At 40.8% G+C, this 21,393-nt stretch overlaps 1 protein-coding gene across 1 annotated transcript in view; it reads left to right on the top strand.

Moving 5' to 3' along the window:
- The window catches only part of LOC139741961 (adenylate cyclase type 5-like), a 232,232-nt gene that overhangs the window by 120,483 nt on the left and 90,356 nt on the right, over nt 1–21,393 (top strand). The window contains exon 5 of the mRNA XM_071652528.1: nt 8,579–8,690. Coding sequence (XP_071508629.1) covers nt 8,579–8,690 — 112 coding nt within the window. The remainder of the gene's footprint in view (nt 1–8,578; nt 8,691–21,393) is intronic.

The raw sequence follows: 21,393 nt of genomic DNA, 5'->3' as shown, positions 1-21,393 counted from the left end.
ACTGCTTTGTAGCAACCGAATTTCAAGCCCGTAAGGCAATGTGCACTGTTTTTAGGTTCCCTACCATTTCTCATCTAGGTTTGATAGTGAGTTACACCAAACTTTTATAACAGTGCTCCTTTAAGTGTATGCATGCACCCTAATTGAGATTATAATGGAGTGTGGTATAAATGTGTACCTCGTGGTTAAAGGGACTGTACAGTACTGGTTGAGGTGGGAAGTCATGTTTTGAACATTCTTAAGTGAGATAAGGAGAAACTTCTTATGAAATATGAAAGAGCATGTAATTTTAAGAAGGATTCAACGTTTATTTGATGAAAATTGGTTTTCAAATGGCTGAGATATCAAAAAAAGTGATAACAATAAAAGGCAACAGGCCACACTTTTTTTAGGATCTCTTTGTTTCACCTTGTTTTTGGATATCTCAGCCATTTCAAAACCGATTTTCATCAAATAAACTTTTGATACCCCTTAGAATTGCTTGCTCTTTGACATCTCATAGAGTGGTTTCTGAATATCTCGCAAAACGCTAAAAGCTAAATCCTCACCTCAACCAGAACTGTACACATTCTTTAAAGTACAAAGAAAACGTTCTGAGAGAAAGAGAAATAAAGGCTCATACTGCCATACTTCATATCAAATCGATGTGAAGCGGATCACATAAATTAGTCCCAATGTGGAGTGGCATTTGGCTATCAATATTTGTGGCTGGCTGCTGCTTGCTTAATTCAAGTAATAGTTTTCCACTGATACGAAATTATCAGTCAAGGATAAATTGAATGGCTGAAATCAACAGGTCCGTAATACCTTCCATTTTGTCACTGTAACCCCTCACTGTTTTATATTAGCTGGGAGGCAAGTCTGGTGGTGCTTTCTCTGTGCAGAAGTCTGGAAATTACTCGTCAATAAATACCATTTACCTATAATAATCCTCTTAATCTCTTTTGTGTCACAATGGCCTTTCTGGTGAAGGTGAAGAAACAAAGCTTAGTCTTGAAGCCAGGCTAGGAATCAGTTAGTCTTGTCTCACTTCTCTTGAAAATCCACCTGTGAATTCAGTTTCATGCTGTCCTAGATATTCATGCCATGCTAAATAGGCCAATTTACAAATATCCAAATTTATGGATTTCTTTTCTTCCTTCAGCGACCTAGTAAAAAGCAATTATTCCATCCACCTCTGCATACTTCATGTATTCCGATACTTGGAATACACTCAGGATATATTGGTTGTTGCTAAGTTTAGCAAGCCTCGGGTAAGCCTTGGGCAATAAGCCTTCTCGTTGTCAGGGAAAGTGTTTGTTGTGAAGGTGCGCATGCAATACAAATCTGTAGGAAAACTGGTCTGCCGAATCTGTTCTAATATGACAATTTGCAAGCTTTCCGCATGCTGGGCTATCATTACCAGGGGGGCATTTCATCAACGAGTTCGTCGGAGTTTTCACCGACAAATTTGCTATCAGACGCAAGGATTTCATTAGCTTTTAACAGTTGTCAGTGTAAATCCTTGCGACTGATTGGCTGATAGCAAATTTGTCGGTGAAAACCTCCGACGAACTCGTTGATGAAACGCCCCCCTGGGGGGTGTTTCATGAAACTTTTTGTTGGTGATTTACACCGACAACTGTTAAAAGCTACTGAAATCCTTGCGTCTGATTGGCTGATAGCAAATTTGTCGGTGAAAACCTCCGACGAACTCGTTGATAAAACGCCCCCCTGATGTGCTTTAGATAGGATAGGCCAGAAAACGAGATGCAAGCGGTGACTGGCACCCCTTTCAGTACTGTAAAAGCTGCTATTTTCGCGTACAGATATTTTTTGCAAATGAGGAGGTCACAGACAGTTTCGCGAGATGCTGTTTTCGCGAATTGATGCTTTGCTAACGTAAATGCATTATTGCTCTAGCGCATGGCGACATTTCGCGTGTTGTTAAATTCGCGATCCAACTGTGATTCGCGAAAATTAAACCTTCACAAAAATAACAGCTTATACAGTAACTCTCTGGTTAGGGCCAGGCAGGAGCTAAGGAGAGAAAATTTAGAGTTTATGAATGGCTTCAGCCAAAATTGGGAGATGCATTTACATGTGAAATTTTTAAAAATAGATTGCATTTGCACGGTCTAAGCAGTGTTTGATAAAATACCGATGATATTTTTGCCATTTCATGTCATATATTGAGTAAAGATGATGCCCTGTCTGATATTCTGGAAGGAGATAATGCGACAAAGCGCTGGCCTCCATCTTTTCTCACAAAGGACACGGCCCACAGCCAGACGGCGCTGTGTGCGAGACGCTATTCATGCTTCTCTTTTCCAACGATTTGACGGCAACTGCATGGGGAGGCAACAGCTTATGTTCTATATCTCAGCTCCATTATTGATTTCTCCTCCCCAAGTCGCCCATCTCCTCCCTCCCCTGTCATCCTTTTCCCCAACTGGCTCTTACAGGGATGCGTTGCCATCTGCCGCTGCGCATTAAAATCATCCCTACGTCTGGAGATGATTCCGCCCGGCAAGCCTGGCACAAGAGCCCTCCGTCTCAGATCTGATCCCCGGCACTTGTGGCTGAGAACGATGCCCATCATTTATCAGTCTGAATGCAGTGAGGGATCCAAACTCTTTCGCCCCCCTCCCCCCCCCCCCCCTTAGTGACACATATTTAAGATCATCTGCCTTCCCCCCTTGCGGTAACCCCAATTTCCACAGCGCATTGTCTGCGGTGAGAAAATTAGCATTGAGAGGAACATGAGCCCCTTTTCTTTCATCAGACTGTCCTCCGGTTTTTGACAGGAAGAAGAGAAACCGCCACTTTAGTTGGCCCCCTGCACTCTCTATCTCTCAGCTTAAAGGGGTCTTTCAGAATTTCAAATTTATTCAAATATGATTGCTCCCTTTTGCAGTTAGCAATAGGCATTGGCTCAGAAGAAAAAAATGTTACAAATTTAGGAATCAGATATAGATTTAGCTGTGAAGAGGTTTTGAAAATTCTGCACCCAAAACAAACAAATATGGATTATCAACAGATGGCTGAAATGACAGATTTTAATTTATTGTACCCTTTATAAAGCATAAACAATGCAAAGCAAAACTTAGCAATAAAAAGCTAGAGCATCAAACCATAGGGAGGTGGTGTCCAGAAATTAATTCTCTGTGATGAGTTTAGTGACAAAAAACAATACCTTAACCCATTGAAGACGAGTCCCGAGTATACTCGGGCAAGCGTCTATGGGAAATGTGTTTTGTAGCAAAATCAAACTGTCCTCAACAGGTTAAAGGAGGCAAGAGGTTTATGTTAGAATAAGTCCAAGTTTAAACTACTAAATAGTTTTATCTACCAACAGTCCTGAGCAGACTGATATGACTTAACAGTATTAACCCGTTGAGGACGAGTCCCAAGTATACTCGGGCAAGCGTCTATGGGAAATGCGTGTTGTAGCAAAATCAAACCGTCCTCAACGGGTTAATGATTCAAAACTGAGTATTAAGATGTTTTTGTCAGCTGCAGTGAGTCATGTGGTAATCTCTCGCCCAATAGTGCATCTTTATTCTCTAACGTGTGTGACTCCAGTTGAAACTCTCGACTAGGAGATCTGGTAAAATCAGAAAACCTAATATGGTTATTATTTTTTTACAGCTCCCAGAGAAATCAATAGCTGCCCTTTGTTGTGCTATTTTTGGCTGCCGCTGTGCAAAATGTTCAATATTCATTCATTCAGCTAGTGCAATGCCCTGCACGAAGCACTTGAGAGCTCTTTCTGCTGTGTTGCCACATCGTAAGGTTTTGTGCATTTTTTTGTATTCATACTATATATTATCCATATGTTTTTTCATGTTGTCCATCCAAATGAATCTTGACCTGCCTTTGGAATGGTATCCATTTGCATTATCCTGGAGAATGAAATGTTTAATGTAATCTTCCGCTCTTATTAAAAACATATAATTTCTCTTGGTAAGACATAACTTCAGCACTATGGGATCAGTATCTTCCAGTTGTACCTCAGTTTGAACGTTTGAATTAGATTTTTCTATCACACTACACTATCCTGGGAATGGGTATATATGTCCAGATCTAAAAAAAAAAAAAAACTTGTCAGTTCAGTTTCATCAGCTTTCATCACGTTCTATGTCTCACATCCATATAAAGCTACTCACCGGATGAGACTCCCAACTTGTCGTAATTTAGTGTCCTAGCTTACGGGCCAGTCTTTCCGATTTATATCAACACAAATTTCCTTGTCTCCAACCCATCACTGTAAACAATTTCCACTCTATCATTGGATGTAGCAAACACTGAATTTATTTGGCATCTCTGTGTTATTGACCGGTTGGATTTAGACCACATCATCTCCACTGCATCAGGTGCAAAAAAACACAAGTCAGTATTTACTGGGTTATAGCACTGTGTCCGTAGAGATGGTTACAATACCTTTTGTCTCAGGGCTGATACTCACGTGGCACCCAGAAAATATGTGAATGATATAGATTAAATGTTAAGAGGCTTAGACAATAAGCCAGTGCACTGTTAGTATAATGACCTCAGTGACCTCTGAACCACAGACTTCAAGACATGAGTTTTGATCAGAAGAGTGGTTCAAAACAGCCCATCTAAATGTGGGATTTTACATGGAAGTGCCACATATAGATTGCTTGTATTGATGAAAAGAATAAATGTTCATGTGCATGTATATGTGTACAATGTATTTGCCTCTCTTTCATGGAATGAATATTTCTAACATAGTTTTCATGAAGACTTACATAGATTTTCAAAGACCTCACTTACATGTACATATCAATTTCAAGAGGTCAGCAATGACATATACAACGTATCTGCACGTGCCCAGAGTGTACTTTATTACATCATATGCATGGAGTTAGCGAGGTCTAATTTTCATGAGTCTCAACTTCTTAACATTTTCTTGAATGGCTAAATTCGCAATTGCGGAATACAGTACTGAACGCAGATATGTATGCATGCATGTCACAGTCATGTCAGGATCATAGTTAATGTATTTTTCGCATGATTTTAGATTTGAAAATAGCACTCTACCCGTGAAATTCACGAAAATAAAAACCTTGCAAAATATTTGGTGTACACAGTACTTGAACTGACTTGCTAGGGTATCTCACTGGCTTGGAGACCAGGTGGTGACGTAGTTGTGACTCGTGGCTTGCTGGTCGGAGAGTGGTTGCGGAGATGTCTATAGGTGTTGGGGGAGTCGGGAGAGAATCGGACATGTTCAATTTTTTTTGGGGGGGAGACTTTTTTCCAGTCTCCAGCTGGTCGTGTCCGCGCTACATATCCTAATAGTCGTGGAGACTAATCGCGTCTGGGATGTCTCCAAGACATCTCCGCAACCTTGCAGAGGCCCATTGCCGACCTACTGGAGATGTTGCAGAGATGAATCTGCAACTGTGAAGATGTCGTGGAGACATCGCCGTGACATCTCTGCAACTTCCTGAGTGAATAAGTTGCCACCTTGTTTGCAAAAGTCCTGGAAGTTTCGCTTTAATTGCCTTCTTGGTGGGAGCACAAACCATTTCTTGGAACTTTTGAGTCGTACGAGTCACAGGGACTGATATGAGTCGCGACAGTCGCGGCAATGTCTCCTCCAGTAAGACAGGTCCTTTTAAAAGCTCGTGTGACCTTCTAGTTAGCACCTACGCATTAATGCAAATTAGTTCAGGCACAGGTTGTAATGAAATATTGAACAAAATCTACAAAGCATGTGAACAAATTGCATCTTACTCAGATCACCAGAAAGTAATATAAAGGGGAAAAAAAGGGCCAGAATACGTTGTGGCGCCACTTTAAATGCCATGCCTGCATTAATCAGTACTAAATCAGTACATCCATTCGGCAGATGAATGTGCTTAAATAATGGTTGAGAGCAATGTCCGAGAGTAGATGAATGTGTTAGATTGAGAACAAGGAGAAGAGAGATACATACGTCGGTAAGACATATTGGGGAGAGAACAGATTTGTAGACAGACAGCTTGCCTGGACAGACAATAAGGGCATTGATCTCCAAACAGCTAGAGTGAGGGGGAGGCGATGTGAATTGAGGCCTAAGAGATGCAATCATTTGCCATTTCAATATGGGCGTGATGAGAGTTTGCGGTTTTTGCATGCAGCCGTGTGCCAGGTACAATGAAGAGTGATTCCGAGGGAGTTTGACTTTTCGCCATGTAGACAAGCAGCTAGGAATATTTGTTGTTGTTGTTTTAAGGAAAGAAGAGAAGAAGAATATCTGTTTCATATTTATATAGGAAGACGAGGAATGCAGAAATGTGTCGGTTCACCAATAGATTTCATCCTCTTTCACCAATAGTAAGAGCTAAGCAGTAAAGACAGGCAAAAATGAGGGGGAGAAAGATAGATAGATAGATAGATAGATAGATAGATAGATAGATAGATAGATAGATAGATAGATAGATAGATAGATAGATAGATAGATAGTAGATAGATAGATAGATAGATAGATAGATAGATAGATAGTAGATAGATAGATAGATAGATAGATAGATAGATAGATAGATAGACAGACATGCAGATGGACAGGCACATGATAGACGGATAGAAAGATAGGTTGATAGAGACAGATAGGTAGATATCAAATAAATGGGTAGGAAGATAGATTTATACCAAAATGATTTTGTAAAATTGTAGTCCTTGGGTTGATTTGTCTTGTTTTTGTTTTGTTCTGTTTTGTTCTGTTTATTTGGTTTTTACTTTGTTTCACTATGTTTTATAATCTACAGATGTTGGACACCATATTTGCTCTACAAAATGCTTCACTGTGAGCATTTGTGGATTGCATTTAGTATTTTATCATGGACGATATATCATCAATGTAGTACGGAGACTGAATTCCACTGCACTGAATGTGTGGTATTGAAAGAAAGAAGAAATATGAATTATAATGCATTACAATGGGGTGTGTTTATAGGGAAGCCAGAATGCTGTAAATGCTATTGCAGAGGGAGAGTGTTGTTGGATGTGTACTGTACAGCAAGTCAGGCCTAAGAATGCTAAGGCCTTGGTATGATAAGATCTATTAATGCCCCCATTTCAGGCTGAGGCAAAAGTTGAGAAGAGTCTATCCAGGTCAGTCTGACTCCAGACATCAAGGTTAGGCTGTGAAGTCCGCAGAGGATGTAAAGTGGCTACAACTTGCAATGTTTCGCTCAGATGTTAATCTTGTTAACGTACTTTGTTTTTCTGCTTCACTAAATGCATGTATGTGGGAAGTCCGTGAAGTAACTGAAATGTTTACTCTCAATACAATTGTATGTGAGCAGCCAAGTGAAGTGTTTAAAGACATTTTATCACAGTATTATTCAGTACTATCCATTTTTACAGTTTCCTTGAAGATATGTGTTTAGTAGGATATAAGCTTTATACTGTAAAATATAATATTTTTGCATGAAATTTCATTCCCAGCATGATCGCGAGTTGCCTCTAAAATTCAATGCATAATATTATGATGTAGACAAGATCTTTAGCGTGCATCTTAATTTCGCAAAACTCGGCTTTCACAAAATTCACGAAATTAAAATGCACGCGAATATTCTTCGTTTTTACAGTGCTCGATATTACCAAATGCATTTTTCTTATAGACTCTCTGCATTTTTTTTTTATATTCAGTCAAACTCTGCAGTATTCCTCTGTAGACTTTCTGCATTTTTTTCAATATTCATATTGAAGTCTTTATTTGCCTGTAGATCTTCATTTTTTTTACATGTTCTGTGCTCATGAATATGACAATTAATTCATCAGAAGATACACTGTACTACACTCTGTGATTTCACATCTGTTGCGTGTGTGTACATATGAATTTCATTGAATCCATTACTTGCCAGGTCTGTACATCAGAACTCTATCAATAACTGGCATTAAGGGACTTTAACATTGAAGACATACAGGGCTCAGATTGATTAAAACTTTTCACATGTCATGTCATCATTTCATGTTTTGTTTGGAAATGCAAAGATTCTTTTGAAATGAAAGAAAAATATTATTCAGAGGGATGAAGGTTCAGATGCGAGTTTCTTCACTTTGTCTCCCTCTACAAATTAAATTTGTTAAGATGGCAACTGCTGATCTGTAAATTAACAAACATGTCGGAAAAAGGAACCAGTGGGACTCGAACTTGTCATCTACTGCTTGACAAATTTAATTTGTAGCAAGAGACAAAGTGAAGAAACTCGCGTCTGATTCCTTTGAAATGTTCATGAATATGAGTTGCAAATAAACTGTCATTGTCCCTGTACATTATAATGTAAAATGTGCTTAAACAATCTTGCCGAGACAACATCAGAAACAAACTTGAGATAGGAGCCATTCCCAGGCTACAAACATCACAAGGAAAGTTTAGGGTGGTGATGAGATGAACGTGTCCTCGCTGCAGAAGCGATGCAACTGTTGGAATACAAAATAAGTCCCCATGCTACTGGATATCTTAATTCGGTGGCTGACTTGAACCTCCGTGCTTCTTCACCACGTTAGCTGTAAACCAAGTATCGCAACCACTTGACCCCCACCGACACTTCACATTCTCTCTCTCCCCTGCATCTGTCCACAGCATCTTGTTTGCCGACATCGAGGGCTTCACCAAACTCTCCTCGACCTGCACGGCCCAGGAGCTGGTCAAATTACTCAACGAGCTCTTCGCCCGCTTCGACAGATTAGCCCAGGTACGTGCCCACCATTCCTCATCACGTTAACCCCTTCCCTAGCAGCTGCTCTGTGCGCTGGCGCCCTGTGCCAGCACTGATAGGCGCAGACATCGCGAGGATTGAACATCAATGAAATTACGTACTGCTCTCCTCAAAATCACCCTTGCAATGGCTGTTGTGATAGCTTGCATTGGCACACAAGAGCTAATTCTGCGAACATGCATCAGAGGTACATTTTTGACAGAGTTAACGCTGTGTTGTAGACATATTGTCGGGGCTATCATATTTCATTATAGAGAAGCTCAGTTGCAGAATGAGGTATAATTTTCATCCATTTTCAAGAAGCAAAGATAATGACTACCCTCCCTGGAGACTGAATGCATTGCACTTGTGGGGCAGTGGCGATATTTGGTTGTACATTGTTAATCTCGCAAACATCCGCCTACTAGATTAGCTCATGAAAATTGAAGTCACTGTGAAATGTGCCTCATACATAGTCATGGCTAAGTTCCTGGGAAATTTAGGGTTGAATCTTAGTATCTTGCTTACAGAGGAGCTATTTTGTTTTTACTCAAATATTTGTGCCCTTCACCTATGCCTTCAGAAATGTGTGAATGCCACAAAAAGGCAGATTCCACCAAAATGGCCTATAATTGTACATGCCTGTTTTTGTTTTTGTTTTTTTAATGAGGTACATGATGCACTGATGCACTTACAACAATTTTATCAGAATATCTGCCTGTCTCTGGCTTCATCTAATCTCTCGTCAGTATTATGAGCGGAATGCATCAAAAAGGCACAATGAAGTTGGGGGTTGCACAACATAAGGTGCAATACATTGTGACAATAATGAATTTGAAAGAAACCACTGCAAATAGTAAGCTGAGGGCCACATTCGATGGGAAAGCAGTTAAGTATTTGGAATTGTGATGTCCATGATAAAAAAAAAATGATAGACTCACAAAGTTAAGGCATTTATGTTGCTAAGAACAAAGTGCAGCATCATAAATGCAATTACAGATTCAAGTAAAGATGTCATCTTCAGAGAGACTATGAAATATCATGTAGAAATTTAAGAAAAAAATAGGGATTTAAAGGAATTGACCATAGACATAATGATATCCTCTGATGTTGTGTCAAAATTTAAAGCATTATACGGGATTCTCATAGCCATAGAAAATCTTGGAAATTCATGAATATTTGAAAGCCTTTTTTCAGGCCATGGGGAAGTCATAGAAAAAAAAAGGAAGGAATTTTATTAAAATCTTAACCATTCGTGATTCCCAATTCGTTCTATACTTTCACTGCTTGTAATTCCAATCTTATAGTGCTCATTTGTTAATGCCACCATCTTAAGCTTATGTGACATTGTTTACAAATTGTCTCATACCTTCTTTTTTTTTTTACCTACTGTTGTGAAGTGGTGGAGTATTGGTCAAAGATCTCATTATAAAATGGGTCAGGACCCTGAGTTAACACACATGAATACTGTTGGTGCATGCTGTTGATAACTAATAGAATTGAGTAAAAGCACAGAGTTCTTTGTCATAATATTCTCATTCCCTCCTTATTTGCTAATTGGAGCTTCAAATGGGACTCAGTTGGCGGTTTGAATTACCCGGTGGCAGTGCCCGAAATGACAAGAAAACAGAGAAAACTATCAGACTGTGCAAATAAAAGTGCTAATGTATTTCAGTGCAGTTCGATTGTTTTTGATATTGTTTGTGGGCTGCCCTGACAGGGGAATAAGTGGGTGCCAAAAGCCATCAGAAAGCCAGGGATTAGGGCGAGGTGGGATTGAGGCGCAAGTTATGGCAGTTCTCCATGGGAGGTGATGGGGGTGATTAGTGTTGCTTGGGGGAAATACCGACATGGCGGACATCTCGACACTCTTTCGAGTTCTGCGGGGAATCAGATACATTTCTTTCCGCTCCGTCGTCTCTTCCCCGGCATGGGGGGATGTGGCAGAAAGCCGCGAGGCGTGAAATCTCGCGGTCAAAGCCCCCCGGGCTTGGGGCATCAGAGCGGGATGAGGATGTGTCACTGTTTTGAAAAGTCTGCCGGCGTTTCAATTCCATCGCCGATTCTGTCGCCTGCCGTGTCATCATTGAAAAATCTAGCTCTCTCTCTTTTTTTTTTTTTGTCTTTGACAGTCTAGAAGAAGGGATAGTTCATGAAATTTTGCTTTCCTTCCCCAACCCGCCCCCCCCCCCACCCCATCCCGTAAGAGGGGAGTATGACTTTTTTTACGCACCCCTGTGCAAAGAAGATACTATCAAGTCATGGTGCATGCATTTTTATCAGGAAGGTTCTGTTCAGGATCTGTTTATTATTTTTCTTCATTTGTAGTCATAAATTATGTCTTTCGGGGACTCTATCCAAATAGATGCGTTGTTCTTGACCAGAAAAGAGTGATTTTAGAAATTGAAATGCAATTATTATGCAATTACAAGTAGCTTCAGTGAAGTCCATGAGAATACTACCAATGATGCATGTTGTAGATATAGCAAGATTTGCTGCCTAAATTGCCAATTTACCTTGCTAAGGGCTTGTGTGTTTCTTGTGAAAGTCCTTGAGAAAATTGCTGAAATAAGTAGATGATTGATAATAATGCAAAACTCTTTTATGTACAAGATATCAGTCAGGAAGGCTCCCTTTCTCTCTGGGGATGAGTTTTGGCCATTGCCATGGAAACCAGTCTCCAGCCGTTAGCCTGCTTAGATTTCATTACGAGTTGTGTTGAGAACTGGAACGAGCAAGTTTGTGAGTCATTTTCGGTTTCTGTGAAATTCTGACAAGAGCCGAGATGTTGTGCCTCCTAGGTGAGAAATCGTCCCCGTTCCTCGCGCTCACCCGATTCATTTTGTCCTCTCCATTAAGTGGGGAATTGGGTTTTGCATGCAAATAGCCCTGCTGGGATACACTTGAGTCTCTCCTTATGGGTGTTATAATGGGGCTCTCTCTCTTTCTGAGAGCAGAAATGTGTTTCTCAGGTGACATGCTCCTCTTTGTCAGCCCTTTAAAGTTTCATTTTCAACCACTTTTTCTTTATTTTCTTTTTTACATAACAGCATGTTTGCAGTCTCTGAAACATAATATATATCATGAGCCTGTAGGACCATGGATCTCACATCTTTTATACTAGAAATGCTGTTAGACAATACTGCATCATATGCTAGGTAGGTGTACTTGAATGCTGAAACAGCACTGTGCACTCATAGACTTCGCAGAGCAACTGAATGGATTATGTTAACCTGTTGAGTACAGGCTGATTTGGCTATAACATGCATTGCCCATAGACACCTGCCTGAGTATACTGGGGACTGGTCTTCAGTGGGTTAAAGGTTACTCAAGGCCAATACACAAAAATTCCTTAGTTGCTGCTTGTGTCACTTCTGGCCAACAATTAGTGATTAGTGCTGGCCAATCCAAGCCAGTATCATTTTATTTGATTGTATGTGTACTGTCTTTGTTTTGGTACTGAAACTGAATGATTTCATTAAGTTTTTTTGCATAAATCAGAACGTCATTGTATCCAACCCATGCGAATAATGCATACATACTGGGTGGGAATTTGTGATGGTGTCATTAGTATTATTTGATACCCTAGATTAAAAGATTTTGCACATCTGTCAGCCCTATTTGGCTGGATAACCTCAAATACCACAGCACCTGACTGGAGGCATCCTCCCTCAGACACCAAATTATGACAGTTGATCTTGTGAAGATATGAACGCCCCCACCCCAAAATGCAGGGAATAATAAGGATGGTAATGCACCCCCCCCCCCTCCTCACCTTGGGACCAAAAGCCCCTTACCCCCACCCCAAAACACAGGGAGGGATAAGGATGGTAATGCATCCCCCCACCTTGGAACCCAAAGCCCCTCCCAAGATGAACTGCCATCCAATCATGTGATGAGCATTAGCCATGAGCCACAGAGTCTTCTAAGGGTAAAGATTTGCATAAAGAAAATCCTGCCTGTACTCTTTGTGAATCTTGCCCTATACACTCCCTACTCACCCCCCCCCCCCCCAACCCCTGAAGAAAAAAAGTCATATCTTGATTGCAGGCCACTTGGCATTTGATGCTATGCTATTATCAAAACTGGACCTGAATGCTATGTTAGCATCAAATGGGGGCATCCATGTTATGAAGAACTCATGCTCATCAGATAATATATGCCACTACCGGCAATCAGCGACAAACGTGATTCACTTCTGATGCCTCAATTTATTCTTTTTTCTTTCTTGTTTTTTTTTCCCTAAAGGTGATGGTGTTACTTGTTGAAAACAAATTTACAGATAAAGCCTTATGCTTCATATTTGATTTGATGATAAAAAATAAGATAGAAAATGATATTTGCGGCTCCGAAGATGACAGTCTCCTTCAAATTTCATCAGGTATACCACTTCACTAAGAGTTACTTGATTTTTAGCCTTGAATTCTTTGTTGATCTTTTATCAGATTTTTGCCTCATATAGCTACGAATAGAATCATATGAGCTCATTTTCGATTCAACCCTCGCATTTGCGCTCGTGACCAATCAGCATAGAGTTCTGTCATTGGGAACCAAATCATGAGGAATGTTTGCAAGGCATGGATGTCGTAAGCCTCCCCACAAATCACATTTAGTTGTAAAGTGGAATCAACATTTCCCCCCCAATGTGGTGGCACATCACACAAGAGATGAATCAGGGCAAGCGTATGTAAATGGGTCTGTTTTTGAAATCATATTTTTTCCTCCCAACCATCCCCTCTGATGAGGGGTTGCTAGGATACCAAAGATGGAGATGAATGAATCCATTCAGCTGTCAAGATGCGGGGAAGATGGAGCGAGTGTGGCTGGAAAGGTCGCGTCAGTTGTGCGAAGGACGGCGCGCCCCCACTGATCGGCATAGCGATGGTGGTGGGTCCACATTTGTCATGATTACCCATGGAAACTGGCAAAGCTGCCGGCAAAATGGATTTTCTTGTCAAAAGAGAATGTCTATGATACCACTTTTCTATGGTGGAAGAGAAAGGGAGGAAAAGGTGTTTGAGTATTGAAAAAAGCCCATCCTTTGGGCTTTGTAAGAGTGATAGTTGGCACTAAAATTGGCTGGAGGGACCATTTCTTTAGTATCCGAACCAATCTCAGGGTGATAGCAGGATTCAATCAGGCTGATGGTATGAATCAAGACAATCAAAATTGTTTATATTGTAGTTTCCCTCTGTACAGAGATTGTACAATTACGAGATCGTGTTGCTCAATACCAAAACATGAACTTCTTCCTGTCTAAATCGTATCTGACATATTATTTTAGTGCAACAAATGTCATATATTCTCATAAACTGTATACACCGAATATTTCGTGAGGTTTTATTTCCGCAAATTTCGCATGTCAGGTGCTCTTCGCGAATTTAAAGACACGTGAAAATATTGACTCTGATCCTGATACAAATGTGACATACACATATGTTCATTTCTCCATTCAGTACTATACTCCACAATCGTAAATTTAACCACTTGCGCGTAAATTTAACCACTTGCGAAATCATCGGGAGCCCCGATTCACAAAAATTTAGACTCACTAAACATATTGCGTATACAGTAGCAGACAGCTGGGCTGTAGATTAAAAATTTTGATAAATTGGTAGTTGTTATTCTTTTTGTGACAAATCACATGCTTCAGGCACTTAAGGGCGTTATGGACTACATGGATTAGCAAAACTATTCAGTGTGATTGAAATATCCAGTTTGTTTAATTGCGTATTATATCTTCCTCTCCCTCCCCCCCCCCCCCCCCCTTGTCATGAAGATGAATTTGAGATATTATGGGGCAATGCTGATAGAAGCAGCTGTTTTTTATTTTATTCTCAGAAACTGAGGGAAATGACAAAAATGATGGATTATTATTCCCTCATGCATGCTTGCAAAGTTTTCGGTGTTCAACAGTCTTGATCACAATCTTCGGTCATACCAAACTTCATTCAGCCACATGGCTTACTCTCCTACTCAGAAATGGGCGTGAGGGAAGTGTAGCATACTGATAGGAATTATATACTATTTTTGTCTCATCAGCATGTTGGTTGTTTTTTTTTTTTGTCTGTAGTGCTTTTATTATCTCCCTCTGAAACCTCATGTTCATAAATATGGTATTCTAGTGTCATTTTTCATTCAGTGTGGTGCTGAATACCGCCGCACACAACCGAAAGTGTGGCATTCATCTTCCACTTATTCGTTCCACGCTGAACGACAATTCGTTACCTTCCAGAGTGCCTATGAAGCGTGTCCGTGTCTTGCCACTCATCTTTGGCAAGCACATCTTTGTGTTTTGAGGGGGCGATTGAAGCTGGCCAAAGTTTGAAATTGAGGTTCGATTTCCCCCGCAATAGTCAGTGTTTTGTGGTGTCCGGGTCTCTCTCTTTTTTTTTCTCTTGTGGAAAGCACCAATAGAGGAGGTGGGACGGGCACAACCTGTGCATGTCAGATGAGTGAAATTGCATTAAATATCTTCTCTTTTTTTTGTTGCCACTTTTATTAGTAAAATATTCCAAATTAAACCACAAGGGCACTATCTTACCCTATATTTTTAACAACGTGTATAAATCAACCCACTTTGGATGAAAGTAAACTTTTTGTTTCATGAAAATTGATTGTTTCATTTCTATTTACGCTCAAATGGTACAACATGATAGCGTCCTGGTTCTCAGCTGAAGATATCCATACCTTTATATATATGAGCAACATCAAGCTCAAAAGAATAATAAGTTTTTAATCAAAGTGATGAAGTACAAGCATCAAGGATATATTCTATATAAATAGATACAGCATCAAGACAAAGAGGTTTTATGGTTTCCTGGATATTATAGGTTGAATTGTTGCAGTCACCCATCCGTTTGGAATTCGGATACAGGGAGGGGGCGTATGTCTGCTGCCAGAGAGTAAATTTTATTGTGTTCTAAACAATGATTGATTATATTACAAAAGTGCACAAGGCGTGTCTGTTAAGTGAAATTCATCTTCGCTAAACACATCTTTTGTCTGACGAGGGGGCGGCGAAAGATGTCTGAAGTTGGCAATCAAGTCTCTATTTATTTGTGACGTAGGCGTTCCATCATACTTTGCGATGGCACGACCTAGTTCTTCCAACACACCATATCTTACAGTGGAAGGGAGACCAAACAACAGCACATTTTCTCACTCTTTCAAATACAAACATGCACAAGTTGCAATGTAGGGCACATTTTCCACTCATCAAATACTTCAAAATGAATATGTTTCTCATGGGAGGTTGATGTAATTCGACAGATCTGTACACTCGAGGTGCAGTCTTGTAGATCCACCAAGTTCAAGTCTTGATTCCACATAATGACATGGAAGGCCACTCTCTGGTGTCCTACATTACTATCTTTTCTGATGTAGCTTTTCCTGAGTCTTACAAGACTGGTAGTCTCTTGTGTTTGAATGGATGTGTGTCCATTTTTTTAAGGTGAATTTTGATCTTCTGCCCAGCCATCTTCAACCCCCCCCCCTCATTTCCCTTCCCACAGAAAGAAAGAAAACTATGTGAGGAGGCTCAAGATGGTGACATACTTCTTTTATTTGATATGATGGCGACTGTAGGTTGCTAAAAGGAAGGTTGAGTTTGTATTCTGCCCTCCTGCTTAGCCCACCTACAATTCCTTCACACTTGCTCTCACACTTGGTTTGAAAAACAACAGCAGTTTCATTCATAACCAGGGGCGGATCCAGGATTTCTGTAAAGGGGGGGGGGGGGGGGCGCAACTAATATTTCTGGTGCCACTTCCGGGTTTCATTTCATTTTTGTCCCCGCCGAACGAGTTCGAGCAGGGGACTATGAAACGGGCTCCGTACGTGTGTGTGTCCGCGTGTCCGTCCGTCCATCCGTCCGTGTGTCCGTGCCAACGAGAGTATGCTTGTGTGGCTAGGAGAACGATAGTGCACAATAGATGGCCTTTATTCCGTCAGGCTTGTGTGGCTAAAATTTTTGCTTGTGTGTCTATTTTAACAAAAGGGAGAACAAAGGGGTAGACACACAAGTACATGTATATCACAGTAAGGTCGTCCGTCCGTGTGTCCGTGTGTGCGTCCGTGTGTGATCAAAATCTTCAATTTGCTACTTCTCTGTCATTTATGAGCCAATTTTGATTCTGTTTGCTTTATATGATAGCACTACATGGGAGCTTTGAAACTTCTACACAGAATTTCAGTCGTGACCTTTGACCTTGACCTTTGACCTATATTGTACATTTTGCTACAAAATGCTACTTCTTCGCCATTTCTAACCCGATTTCGATTCCGTTTGCTTTATATGATGGCACAAGGTGAGGGCTTCAAAACTTCTACACAGAATTTTGACCTTTGACTTCTTTGACCTTTGACCATGATTTTTTACCTTTATTGTACATTTTGCTACAAAATGCTACTCCTTCGCCATTTCTAACCCGATTTCGATTCCGTTTGCTTTATGTGATGGCACTAGGTGAGGGCTTCAAAACTTCTACTCAGAATTTTGACCTTTGACTTCTTTGACCTTTGACCTTGATTTTTGACCTATATTGTACATTGACAACAAAATGCTACTCCTTCACCATTTCTAACCCGATTTCGATTCTGTTTGCTTTATGTGATGGCACTAGGTAAGGGCTTCAAAAGTTCTACACAGAATTTTGACCTTTGACTTCTTTGACCTTTGACCATGATTTTTGACCTGTATTGTACATTTTGCTACAAAATGCTACTCCTTCGCCATTTCTAACCCGATTTCGATTCCGTTTGCTTTATGTGATGGCACTAGGTGAGGGCTTCAAACTTCTACACAGAATTTTGACCTTTGACTTCTTTGACCTTTGACCTTGATTTTTGACCTATATTGGACAATGGCTACAAAATGCTACTCCTTCGCCATTTCTAACCCGATTTCGATTCTGTTTGCTTTATGTGATGGCGGCAGGTGAGGGCTTCAAAACTTTCTACACAGAATTTTGACCTTTGACTTCTTTGACCTTTGACCTTGATTTGTGACCTGTATTGTACATTCTGCTACAAAATGCTACTTCCGGCGGGGACATATATTACGCACCGCGTAATTTCTACTTTTCCTTGTTTCTTTTTATTTCTTTTGTTTTTAACGATAAATAAAGGGGGACGTGCGCCTCTTGCGCCCCCCTCTGGATCCGCCACTGATAATGGTATGACAAAATTTCCACTAGAGAGCTTGTGGGATAGGGTAAGGATCAAAGGGTTACATGCTCCCCATTATTAACCCATTGAGGACGGTTTAATTTTGCTACAACACGCATTCCCATAGATGCTTGCCCGAGTATACTCGGGACTCGTCCTCAACGGGTTAAGTTCAATACACTCACAGAATTCTGTGCTGACCGGTCAGAGAAAGGGCAATATAAACGGATGTGCTGCTTTGGTCATCTTGTGCTTGGCCCTCCTCTGCACTGGTCAGCGGTCAGGCTAAAAGGACAGTCATTGAAATGTATCTGTTGACTGCTGACCAGTGCAGAGGTCAGTCAAGCACAGGTTGACCAATGCTGTCAGTGCTTCTCCTAACCTGTCTAAGGGCTAACCACAGAGGGCGGTGTCCGCCAACTTTCTTTTCTTTTGTCGTGGAACACCATCTAGTTCAGATATTATTCGGCCATGAGAGAATGTCGTGATTCCATCCCCCAACAGAAGGGGAATCTAGCACAGAGAGACGTGCAACTTTAGTGATGCTAAGTCAGATGCCCCCATTTCAGTAGAAATCTGTCCTAAATCTGAGACTTTGCCCATGCACATTGTGGTACAAGCATGCACATGTAGGCTGCAGTATGTATAAAATTGCTGACTTTTTAGAGTCAAAAGGGTACTAATGCAAGACAGTGGTCCCAGATACAAAAATCTACTGTTACAATTGCACAGATGATGGTGTTTGTGCCCAAAAGCCCATTTATTTGTATTTCAGGGATGTTGGGTTTTGTTTTGTTTTGTTTTGTTTTTGTGTTTTTAAACAAGATGTTAAAGAACTCCCTACAGTGTTGTATACAAACTGCATGTCTGTGGCTTACCTCAGTGAAAACTTGTACATTAACCGGTTGAGGACGGGCTGATTTTGCTACAACACGCATTTCCCATAGACACTTGCCCGAGTATACTCTGGACTCGTCCTCAACGGGTTTCAGTCCTTATGCAGCCCAAACTCAGAGGTCAACACACTTCTTCTTCTGATCATAACTTCAGTTGAAAGAAGGTACAAAGTTATGAAGAATATGAATCACAACAATACTGGAGAACAATAGCTGCAGAAGCTTGCCTGTAAATACATGATCTACATGTACTTTGATTGACAGCTAACTATCACATTGTAGCTTTCCATCGTCAATCCTCGTAATGAAGATAGTGGCGGTCATTACACCACCGAACAGCACCCATGGGAACCCCAAGTCCATGTATTGATACCTTTAAGACACACAGTTCCCTGCATGCTCATCATTTGTTGCCTCAGAACAAATCCCATTAATTATCTCTGCTCACATGTTGACCTTACAAGGCATGTCATGTTTTTGTCAGTGTGTATGTGTGTATACATATGTGTGTGTGTGTGTCTGTGTCTGTGTCTGTGTCTGTGTGTCTGTGTGTGTCTGTGTCTGTGTGTGTGTGTGTGTCTGTGTGTGTGTGTGTCTGTGTGTCTGTGTGTGTCTGTGTCTGTGTCTGCCTGTCTGTGTATCTGTGTGATGCATGTATCTTAATGCCTATTCCTGCACTTCATAATGATGCAGTGGAGTTGATATTACGTAACCTTTGGTTATTCAAACTGCGTTCTCATCAGAAATTCAGTGTTATTTAACTCTTTTTCTGGTTAATGTGTAATGGGTTTCCGGTTGTTTTTCCTGCATTCTAAACACCATGTGCTGCAGTACCAGTACTCTATAGAAAGGTTTGCATCATGTGTGGATTCCTTGTTATCACTCTAAACATGATACTAATGATGTGCTGGGGGAGACAAACTGGATTAATGATGTCCTGTTTTTTTGCTCATTAATGTCTCTGTATAATGATTTCTTTCGCTATCTTGGGCTTTTTTGTTGTTGTTGGGAAAAACTTGTAACTAAACTAAACCTGTCAGGCTGAAAGGACAGTCATTGAAATGTATCTGTTGACTGCTGACCAGTGCAGAGGGCAGCCAAGCACAGGTTGACCAATGCTGTCAGTGCTTCTCCTAACCTAACCTGTCTACTGTTTACTCGACACGATGCACCTGCTTGCAGTTTTTGGACCATATAGTTAAAGGGATAGTACAGTATTGGTGGAGATGAGAATTGGGCTTTTAACTTTTTGCGAGATACCAAGAAAACACTTATTAGGCCAAGTAAAAAAAGAAACCAGTTTCTCGTCCTCGCGCGCATCGATTTTGGCCGCCGCATCGATTTTTTTACTATTTACTATTTTCAAAATGGCGCTGAAAATACCAAGAAATTCATAATTCTCGTCCCAGCCCGCTCCCCGCCCGCATCGATTTTCAGTTGCCGCATCGACTTTTTTGACATTTACTATTTTTTCGGCCGCCGAAAAAAAAAGATCGACAATTCACCTACCAATCGTGACGTCTCATTTCTAATTTTTACGCCTTGCGTCCTCTACTTAGCTGTAGACTGTAGTACAGCTGTAGCTTCTGTGTGTAGTGCGTATGTAATAACGCATGCATTTCACACTGCGAGCTCGGCCGATCGGCAAGAAGGAATGACCCACAAAGCAGTCGAACTGCACTGTAGTTGGATGGGCGGCGCGGCGGGCCGGCCTACTGGGCTGTGATGTACAGCGCACTCGGTACGTCGTGAACGTGATAGCGGCAACATTTTTGCGAACAATCGCTGTTATTCCACGCATATTTCGCGCGTTGTTCGTATTTTTCCCCGTTTCTGATATTTTAAGCTGATGAATTGTACTGTACAAATGCTTGTGAGGATTGTACGGTATCGAGTTTGTATACATTTTCATGTCATTGTGACTATGTGCATGTGTGTGCAGTGTCGGAAGGTACGGTGCCAGCAGGGAGGTCCACACCTCCCTGGTGCCAGTGCAGTGGCCGTGCCGCACCGTATATCGGCAAAGTGTGCGTGTTTTGTAGCTGTCCAGGGTCCCCATCCCCTGGTCTGTCACGGCGATACATTCTATTTTGCAGAGAAAATGAATGCGCTTTTCCAGCAAATGTAGAATTATTAAATGGGTGTATCTACAAAATAAATAACTTTTCCACGGATTCTGGTTTGTCTCGTATTTCTGCGGGATACTTTTCTTCACGATGTAAATTCACGGACACAGCCGTGAGTGGTATCATCTGTAGTGTGTACTGTTATACAATCATTCGTCATCCAAATAATGAGTGATTATCAAATGTCTTTTTAGAACATGAAGAAACATCTTTAAACGTTTAATGCTAGAATGCCATATCAGTATCATTTTGACATCCATCTGCAATTGTACAAGCCAGTTTCCAGTTGAATGTGCTACAATTGTACTGTGAAGAACTGCAGATATACATACCAGCTGTGTGGACACAAAAAGTCACAAACACCAATAAATAAAGCTAGTGTTTTTAATATCATGGAATTTATTTCAGTCGTACATTTGTTGAAAGACATGTTTTATACCTGTTTCAATTAATAGCACAATACATCAGAATTGCAAGTACACTGGTATCAGAAAAGCCATTACAACACTA

This window comes from Diadema antillarum, unplaced genomic scaffold (genome assembly GCF_040938485.1).
Source record: "Diadema antillarum isolate AM-2024a unplaced genomic scaffold, OU_Dant_1.0 seq00000966_RagTag, whole genome shotgun sequence".
NCBI classification, from domain to species: Eukaryota; Metazoa; Echinodermata; class Echinoidea; order Diadematoida; family Diadematidae; genus Diadema; species Diadema antillarum.
This window is presented reverse-complemented; position numbering and strand designations above follow the sequence as displayed.